Source organism: Staurois parvus, unplaced genomic scaffold (assembly GCF_062004578.1).
Source record: "Staurois parvus isolate SC_StPar_1 unplaced genomic scaffold, SC_StPar_1.0 ptg000151l, whole genome shotgun sequence".
NCBI classification, from domain to species: Eukaryota; Metazoa; Chordata; class Amphibia; order Anura; family Ranidae; genus Staurois; species Staurois parvus.
In genome coordinates this window covers 15,657,501-15,667,500 of record NW_028317947.1, presented here as the reverse complement: position 1 = coordinate 15,667,500, position 10,000 = coordinate 15,657,501, and the positions used below count along the sequence as shown (strand labels likewise).

Genomic DNA, 10,000 nt, shown 5'->3' with positions numbered 1-10,000 from the left:
GAAACCTCAAGGCACCCCAGGGTGCCTGGGCACCCTGGTTGAGAAAGGCTGCTCTATAGGGATAAGTGAAGAAAATGGAAGCAAGTCTAAAGATGGGTATTTTAGCATGGGGCTACATTGAGGCATGTATTTAACCTCCTGCCGTCCACGTAATGAATATGTATGGTGGCAAAACTAGTAGGCTCTTACGCCCACATGCCGCACATATGTGTTTATGGGCAGCGGAGGTTTCTGTGCTGAGCATGTTCTCTGCGTACTCCCAGCACAGCGACTGAGCTTTCGACCTGTATTAATGATGCGGATCTGGTGGGACCAGCTCCTGATAATGCGACCACTGTGACATCTAATCATTGTGGTCACATGACTAGGCAGACCTTTACCTTTAACTGGGATTGCATGCCCAGGGATCAGGACACTATCACTTTAAATATAACAAAAGGCAAAACCCTTTGTTTTTCTTGTTTTTGCTTTTTTAAAGAAGTATGGTCAAAGCTCTTTTGACCATACTTCTCCTGTGGGTCACGGCGTGCACTTAGTTTTGCTCTTCTGTGACCCAGATTCAGCTGTCAGTGGGCTAAAGCCCTCCGTCAGCTAACGTCACAGAGCCAGTCCAGGCATTGCATGCAGGGATCCTGACAATAATGTTGAGATCCACCCAGATGCTTTACAAGCAGCTGGCTCAGCCTCTCCACACAGCGCTGGGGTACTGAGCCAGCCACTCTGTCCCTAAACAGCCCAGTGCTACAGCGAGCGCTGGAGGGACACAGCAGAGAGCCGGTGACTGACAGTCTCCACTCTGTGCTCAGAACAGGCCCGAGAACTGAGCAATCAGCGGTCTTTGATTGCTCAGTTCTTCGTGCAGAGAAGGCAGGGGACAGATGTATTATCAGATCAATGCCTCATCTACCTATGTAGAATGTTTATTTTTTAAATCCCCCATTTCCCTTTTTAAATAAAAAAAAACAAAACAAAACCCCATCAATCTTTATTGCTGTCTGTTCCCCCATTAGGGATATTCACTCTCTCTATTTGCCATTATCATTGAAATTGAAAAAATAAATAAATAAATAAATCCCAAATCTCAGGTACAAGTGTTTGGGAACACTTCTGCAGAAACCCTGGGATTCCCTCACTTTGGAGAGGTTTCCTCTCACTTCCTGCTTTGGCTAGGAGACAGGAAGTGAATGAAAATCTCCCCAATGGGACACAGATGGCTAAAATAAAACATGACAAGGGTTTTAACACTCCCTTATGCTATCCAAAATGAAAAAAAAAAACGTTTGCCTTTAGTTACACTTTAGAGTGGAATTACCCTTTGGGGCTTATTCTCACTATAATTATGCATTCACACTGGAACTCCTTCATTTAACTCCTCTAATTGCAAGAGAAGTGATCCAGGAAGTATGCTGCCCAGATCACTCTTTCCTGCGTTTAGATGTTCCTCGTTTACATGCGTTTAGAGATTCTGATCAGATCCTGGGCGCACTGGTTTCCATTTTCTCTAAATGCAGCTAAACCGGCCGCACCTAAACCCAGGTAAATGCACAGGCATAGCTGTACTAAAACTGCAGCACTCAGAATCTGCTGCAGCTACGCATGCTAACCAATCCGCTTCTAACTTCATCTTGTTCAATTATGTTTTGGCAATAAAACCTGGAAGCTGATTGGTTATGCAGAGCTGCACCAGATTTTGCACTCTCCGGTTTTAGTAAATAAACCTCACGGTGTGAAGGGCAAAATTGAAAACTCATTACAAGCATTTGTATCTACTCAGAAATGTCATCTAAATGCATATACATGCAGAGCCATGTGAATTAAAATGCAACATGCAAGACCTTTTCTGAATATGCTGGAAAATGTCCACAGGAAAGCAATAGATTTTTTTGTTTGTACAGACAGACAGTGAAAATAAACTCTTATATCCACCTCAATGGCCCTGCGGTGAAGTCCCCCCACTGTTCCCATCTCTCTGCTGCCCCTGCTGCTTCCATTATTGCTGCATTAGAAGATTTGCTGCTGATGTTCCTATACACATCTAAAAAGCCCAGTGGCAGGTTCTATGGTGGAAGAATATGTACGGACCAGTGCTGTAAATTATGAGTTCATAGGTGGTCACCCGCAACTACGATACTAGTTAGGGATGAAGCTTCCCAGCAAAATCAATAATTGAGTTTAACCACTTCAAGTCCGGGCACTTTCAATATATATATATATATAGAGAGAGAGAGAGAGAGAGAGATCTATAGAGAGAGAGAGAGAGAGAGAGAGAGAGAGATAGATATATAGAGATATATATATATATATATAGAGATATATATAGAGAGAGAGAGAGAGAGAGAGAGAGAGAGAGAGAGAGAGAGAGAGAGAGAGAGAGAGAGAGAGAGAGAGAGAGAGAGAGAGAGAGAGAGAGAGAGAGAGAGAGAGAGAGAGAGAGAGAGGTTTTTATTACAACATATATATTTTTAAAAATACTTTTCAAATATACTGTATGTCTTTTAAAATACAAATCTACATTTTTAGAATGCATTTACAAATATATATAAGTTACAGCGGAGTTCCACTCACGCTGTCAAAAAATAAAAGCAACTACAAAAACTGTAGATGCTGACTTTTAAAAAAACAGCCACTTACCTGTCACTCGGTCCCGTGGTGTGTCCCCTGCAGCCCGTTTCACCGGCCGTCCTGTATTCCAGGAGGCCGGCATCTTCAGTGTGGGCACCCGGATGTGACAGCTTGCGGCTTCACAGCCGGGTACCCACTGCGCATGCGCGAGTAGCGCTGAGCTTCATGAATGGTCCTGTAGTCTTCTGGGACCTGTCACGTGGGAGGGAGGCCAAGGCGATCGGACCGGAAGTGGGAGCGGGTACCTGTCAAATTCAGGTACCCACTCCACCCCCAAAAGGTGCCAATCCTTAATGGGGAGTGGGGGAGCAGTCCTTACAGCGGAACTTCCCCTTTTGGGTGGAGCTCCCCTTTAAAATGACTGCTAAAAAAAAAAAATCTGAAGAATATATTTTAAAAATATATATTTTTTTAAATTTATTCTTCAGATTTTTTTTATATATAAAAAAAGTCATATTAACATATTCTTACATATATTTGTAAATGCATTCCAAAAATGTAGATTTGTAGTTTTAACCACTTCCTGTCCGGACACTTTCACCCCCTTCCTGTCCAGGCCCATTTTCAGCTTTCAGTGCTTTCACATTTTGAATGACAGTTGCGCGGTCATGCAACACTGTACCCATATGAATTTTTTTTAGCATTTTTTTTTTTTTTTTAGACAGATAAAACTTTATTTTGGTGGTATTTATTCATGACTGGGATTTTTATTTTTTTGCTATATAAATGAAAAAGTCCAAACATTTTGAAAAAAAGGTTTTTCTTATAAAATTTTGCAAATAAACTTTCTTCATAAATCTTGGCCAAAATGTATTCATCTATCTTTTTAGTAAAAAAAAAAAATAACCCAAATTAGTTTTATAACCAAAAATTTATATTTTTTTCAAAAAAAGTTTTACATGTTTATTTTTTTTTTTTATATTATTTGTTTTTTTTGTTTTAACATACTGTCACCCTAGCAGTACAGTGTCACCATAGTGACACTGTACTGCTTGTGGGGGTGATAAAAGATTTTGTTTTATTATTTATTTTATTTATTTCAGGTACTTATATAGCGCCATCAATTTACGCAGCGCTTTACATATATTTTGTACATATATTTTGTAACCCTCAAGGGGCGTACAATCTAAGGTCCCTAACTCACAATCATACTTAGAAATACTAGGGGCAATTTAGACAGGAGCCAATTAACCTACCAGCATGTCTTTGGAGAGTGGGAGGAAACCGGAGCACCCGGAGGAAACCCACGCAGGCACAGGGAGAACATGCAAACTCCAGGCAGGTGGTGCTGTGGTTGGGATTTGAACCAGCGACCCGAGTACTGCCAGGCGGAAGTGCTAACCATTTAGCCACTTTTTTTACACTGATTGCTGTTACACCCATAAAGGCTGTAAAAGCAATCATTTCTCCTTCTCTCTGGCTGAATTCTTTCAGCCATTGAGCAGTACTGTGTGAGCTGTGATTGGTCACAGCTTGTCACATGGTACAAGGCTGTTGTGAATGGCCTTGTACCATGTGACCTCTGTGATCATTCACAGATTTCACACATAGTAAGCAATGATGTCAGGAAGTGATATCTTGCTTACTACTGTTCCTGTGATCACTGATTGGCCAATCAGTGATCGCATGAATCGGGACCTCACACAGAGGTCCCGTACAACGATCGGTGTCCGGAGGACACATCGGTCATCGAATTGCTCCCAGGGAGCGTGCACAGGCAGTGAATGCGGATGCCATTTACAAACGGCCACCCACTCCTGCACTTCTCCCGTCTGGCCGTTTATGTACATGGGCCGGACGGGAAGTGGTTAAAGCAATGCCAATGCAGGGAACAGAGACATGTTCTCTTAAATGCTGTACTCCCCAGCAGCATATAGTCATTTTTTTTTCCTTGGTTCCCCACTGGTCTGTTCAGTATTAAAGAAGATGCTCAGTACGTCCAGGTGTGGAGCATGTGATAGAGCTGGTGCTTAGTGATTGGACAGCACTGTCACATGGGGATCGGTAGACCGTTCCCAGGGCTATGTAAGCTGTTTTTGTTTTGGGGGAATAATATATTAATGGATATTTTTCCTCCTGTGTTACAATAGGCAAAGTTCCTCGGGGCATGTACAAACTTTTTTTCCCCCCTCTATGCCAGGAGTTAGAGAGATACAATGTATCTCTCTCCATTCATAGAGAGAAGAAAACTCAAGGGGGGCGGGCTGTACAGTGACTGATCACTGTGATAGCCATTCAGAGGCTATCACTGTGATCATGTGACTCAGTATCGGGAGTCTCGGATCCTGACCGTTAGAACGGGGACCCGGAGCTCTCAGTGGCACCACGGTCTTTGTGCTGGCAGTGCTCCCAGCAGAAAGATGGGTACGCAAATATGCGGCCCCCACGGAAAAAAAGCCCAGTTCTGTGAGGCCGCATATTTGTGTGACGTCGGCGGCAAGGGGTTAAAGTTTCTCGGGTGTGGATTTGCTTTATAATGGGCCAAAATTTCAGGATCTGTGAGAGGTTGAACTTGATGGGCATCAAACTTTTTTTTTTTATTTTTTTTTCCCCCGTGTTAGTAATATTTTATTTCACAGTCCTGGAAATCTAAATTGTGACTTTTCTTTCCATTTCAGACCTTCATATTTATGACCGTGGTGTACTTTGGTCCCCTGACATGTTCCATTATCACAACCACCCGGAAGTTCTTCACCATCTTGGCTTCGGTACTCATATTCTCCAATCCCATCAGTAGCTTACAGTGGGTCGGGACGTTCCTGGTGTTTTTGGGTGAGCATGTTGAACCTCCATCTTTATCCACTTCTTTGTTTTTTGGAAAACAGAGAGTTAGTTGTTTCCCCATAAGTTCCTCAGTACTGATACTTTTCCCAGCCATTCAGTCTTGAGATCAATCACCCCCCCCCCCCCTTTATTCTCACTGTGCTGAATGGGATACTGAAATGAGCAGTTTGGTTGCCTTGTTGCTTAACAGGGTTCTGGGGGTGAGCATGATCTTTTCAAAGTGTTACTGAACCCACAACTGTGAAATCAGTCATATGCAGCAAAGCATGCTTGCTTTACTCACTATGGAACGTAAGGGGTTAATCCTCTGCATTGTGTAAAAAGGATGTTTGATCCTGTCTTCCCTGATCCTCCCCTTCTTCCACTTACCCCATTTCATCTCCTGATAGACCAGAGCCTCAGGGACACTCTGCACATGCTCAGTTTGGTGTGTACTGCTAGAGAGTTTTTTGGGGTTTTTTTTGGGAGGGTGCATGTGATCAGTAAAAGGCCAATCGGCGCTGTCCAGACAGAGGGTAAGGGGTTATGCAATTCCATGGCAGTGAGAGGAGAATGAAAACTCCCCCTACAAGCTTTAATCAGTGCCCAACTGGACACTGATAGAAGTCACAAGACTGCTCTAACTGCTGATGAGAAAAGGTATTTTGCAGTTTGTTTACTAAAATAATTGCATTTCCATGTAGTGTGTACTGTGGAAGACCAGATATAGTGAATGCAGGGTTCAGGGAGACCAGATATAGTGTATGCGGGGTCCGGGGGAGACCAGATATAGTGAATGCAGGGTCCGGGGAGACCGGATATAGTGAATGCAGGGTCCGGGGAGACCAGATATAGTGTATGCGGGGTCCGGGGAGACCAGATATAGTGTATGCGGGGTCCGGGGAGACCAGATATAGTGTATGCAGGGTCCGGGGAGACCAGATATAGTGAATGCGGGGTCCGGGGAGACCAGATAAAGTGAATGCAGGGTCCGGGGGAGACCAGATATAGTGAATGCGGGGGTCCGGGGGAGACCAGATATAGTGAATGCAGGGTCCGGGGGAGACCAGATATAGTGAATGCAGGGTCCTGGGAGACTGGATATAGTGAATGCAGGGTCCTGGGAGACTGGATATAGTGAATGCAGGGTCCGGGGAGACCGGATATAGTGAATGCAGGGTCCAGGGGAGACCGGATATAGTGAATGCAGGGTCCGGGGAGACCGGATATAGTGAATGCAGGGTCCGGGGAGACCGGATATAGTGAATGCAGGGTCCGGGGAGACCGGATATAGTGAATGCAGGGTCCGGGGAGACCGGATATAGTGAATGCAGGGTCCGGGGAGACCGGATAGAGTGAATGCAGGGTCCGGGGAGACCGGATAGAGTGAATGCAGGGTCCGGGGAGAGCGGATAGAGTGAATGCAGGGTCCGGGGAGAGCGGATAGAGTGAATGCAGGGTCCGGGGAGAGCGGATAGAGTGAATGCAGGGTCCGGGGAGACCGGATAGAGTGAATGCAGGGTCCGGGGAGACCGGATATAGTGAATGCAGGGTCCGGGGAGAGCGGATATAGTGAATGCAGGGTCCTGGGGAGACCGGATATAGTGAATGCAGGGTCCGGGGGAGACCGGATATAGTGAATGCAGGGTCCAGAGGAGACCGGATATAGTGAATGCAGGGTCCGGGGAGACCGGATATAGTGAATGCAGGGTCCGGGGAGACCGGATATAGTGAATGCAGGGTCCGGGGAGACCGGATAGAGTGAATGCAGGGTCCGGGGAGACCGGATAGAGTGAATGCAGGGTCCGGGGAGACCGGATAGAGTGAATGCAGGGTCCTGGGGAGACCGGATATAGTGAATGCGGGGTCCGGGGAGACCAGATATAGTGAATGCGGGGTCCGGGCTTTAGTAACACTTTAAAGCTGAATTCCAGGTATGGATATTTTATACATAGTTACATTGGTCCAGCCTGGACCAATGTAACTATGTATATGCCATACCTGGCCGATGCCCCTCAAAGCTGAAAATCACCGAAATAGAGACTGCTACTACAGTGATCTCCACTTGTTTCCAGGTTCCATACTGAGCAGCTGGCCTCCTGCATTCTGAGCACAAGAAGCCAGCAACATTTCCTCAATGAATGCAAAGTGTTCTCTGATTGGATGAGGTAGAGAGGTGGGGCAGTGACATTGGGGGATTGTGGGATTTCAAAATAATAAACATACTCACCTGGATGCGTGCAGCATCGGTCCCCCCACCACCTCTAAGACTGAGAACTGAGCAATCAAAGACCACTGATTGCTCAGTTCTCCGGTCCGCTCTGAGCAGAGAGCAGTGACTGGCAGTCACCGCACTCTGTTCTGCCTTTCCAGCACTCACTGGACTGTTGAGTGGACAGGGGTAGCTGGCTCAGGTTGTCAGCGGCGTACTGGCATCAGAGTAGATCCCAGCATTAAAGTCAGGATCCTTCCAGAGTATGGAACAGCGGAGTGACTTCAGCCAACAGCAGACTTTAGCCCGCTGTCAGCTGAATCTGGGTTGCAGGAGCGCAGAGCTAAGTGCATTCCTCTGACCACAGGAGAAGTAGGAACAAAAGACCTTTGGCTATACTACTTTAAAGCAGATCTAAAGTCTGGAATACTTCCCAGCAGCAGTCCAACATCCGCAAAGTCCATAGTTGGCGACATCATCCTTTCCCTGGCTTCCCCCTGGTGTTGGTTTTTGGCTGCCTTGAATGGGCAGCAGGGGATGGCATAATTCTCTTGCATGTAGTGGCGTTCAGTCACCCAGGCACTAAGCCGGTAATGCAGCTCAGTGTACAATCTACAGCATGCTGCGAGCGGGCAGGTACAGCATGCTGCGAGCGGGCAGGTACAGCATGCTGCGAGCGGGCAGGTACAGCATGCTGCGAGCGGGCAGGTACAGCATGCTGCGAGCGGGCAGGTACATTGTATTTTATTACAGAAGAGACATTGCATGGCTCTTCTGGGATAATTGGTCTGCGTGTGCGTAGGCCTTTTTTATTTTGATTTTGACTTTAGATCCCCTTCAATACACACAGGGACACGAAGCAGCTTTTACAAATATAACCTCTTAGAGCGCCATCCTGACAGGCCCATGCGAGTGTAAACATTGCCTTGTTTACATTCATCCTGTCTGCATCTCCATTGTTCTATGACAACTGATGCCGTTACCTGTAACAACCAGTCAGCTTTGATCTTTATTTTTTGAACACGACTTTGAAAATCAAAAAAGTAGATGGCTGCACTCCGGGTGTGACAAAGTTTGTCTCAGACGCTTTTGATTCAATCCCCCCCATGCCTTTAGGGCAATGGGCAAATAACAGGCAGGTAAATATTTTTTAACATTCTAAACAGTGGAATTGCCCTTTGCCGTAGGAAGAATGACCATGTGCTCACATAATTGCCTTGTTGCTAAGTGATTGGAATAGGGGGGATTAAGTAATGTGTTGCCAGTCGGACTTGGCAGTCACCCTGCGACAATGAGCCATAGTCATGTACTCATAGTATGTGACTGTATAACTCACGTGTTATGCCCACTCTCTTCCTGTCATACTCACCGCATTGCGTTTTTGTTTTTCCCGCAGGTCTAGGACTGGATGCCAAATTTGGCAAAGGATCCAAAAAGCCGTCCCACTGATCCTTTACCGGGAGCCTTCACATGACGTAATCAGACCTCATTCAGCTTTCTAATTATATTGTAACTTTTTTTTTTTTTTTTTTTTACTAGAAACATGTAACATTGACTTATATTTTATTGATGATGGAAGGGAAAATTTTTATTGGAGTAGCGTGGGTGTATTAAAAGACAGACAAGATGGAATATGTCTCACTGCCTTCACTTCTGTATAATTTAAGAGAACGCCGATGTACGGGAGGAGGAATCTATATTGCTTTCAACTGCAGTACTCTTCAGATCATTAAATCTAACCAGATTAACACTTTTTGCCTTTCCTCGCAATGGAAGAGCCCGTTTAATATGGGCCATGGCCTGACATCCTGAAAATGTGTCTGTGGATTGCCCCGCTGTTGCATTATCAGTTTACATAAAGCAGAATAGAGGAAGCTTCTGTTGCTTTGGAGGTGAGATTTTTTTTTTTTCCTGGTTCAGACCTGCCCAACATAAGGATGAAGTTTGGCTGCACAGTTCCAATCTCCTCTTTTTTTAATTTTATTTATTTATTTTTTTTTAATTCTTCCTTTTGTGAAACAGCTAAGAGATCTTACCAACAGTGTGTATTTTTTAATATTATTGTGGTTATTGTTCCTTTGGAGGATATATTATGTGGATATTTTACTTGCAAAGAAATGCTTAAAGTGAACCTGTTCTTTCATGCAGAATAAATCAACAGGTTCAGTTTGATGCTCACACCTCCTGCTGCATATACTTCTCATCTTATTCCGGTTGTCGTAGGAGGTAAAGGATCCCAGGATCTTGTGACTTACTCGTCGTCCTCACATGACCGTGCTGTCACATGGGGGGGGGGTAAAAAGAGAAACCTCAGCCCTCACTAGGACCTGAATAGGCATATCCTCTTAAATCCTCTCTGTAAATGCATTGGTCATGGTGGAGGATTCACTAGTATGATTGTAC

The 10,000-nt window shown here is 45.1% G+C and overlaps 1 protein-coding gene across 1 annotated transcript in view; it reads left to right on the top strand.

The window, feature by feature from the left end:
* SLC35B1 (solute carrier family 35 member B1) overlaps nucleotides 1-9,229 on the top strand; it is a 63,833-nt gene extending 54,604 nt beyond the window's left edge. The window contains exons 9-10 of the mRNA XM_089674493.1: nucleotides 5,241-5,394; nucleotides 8,994-9,229. Of these exons, the coding sequence (XP_089530619.1) occupies nucleotides 5,241-5,394; nucleotides 8,994-9,046 (207 nt within the window). The 3' untranslated portion in view covers nucleotides 9,047-9,229. The remainder of the gene's footprint in view (nucleotides 1-5,240; nucleotides 5,395-8,993) is intronic.
* Nucleotides 9,230-10,000: the final 771 nt, after the last annotated feature.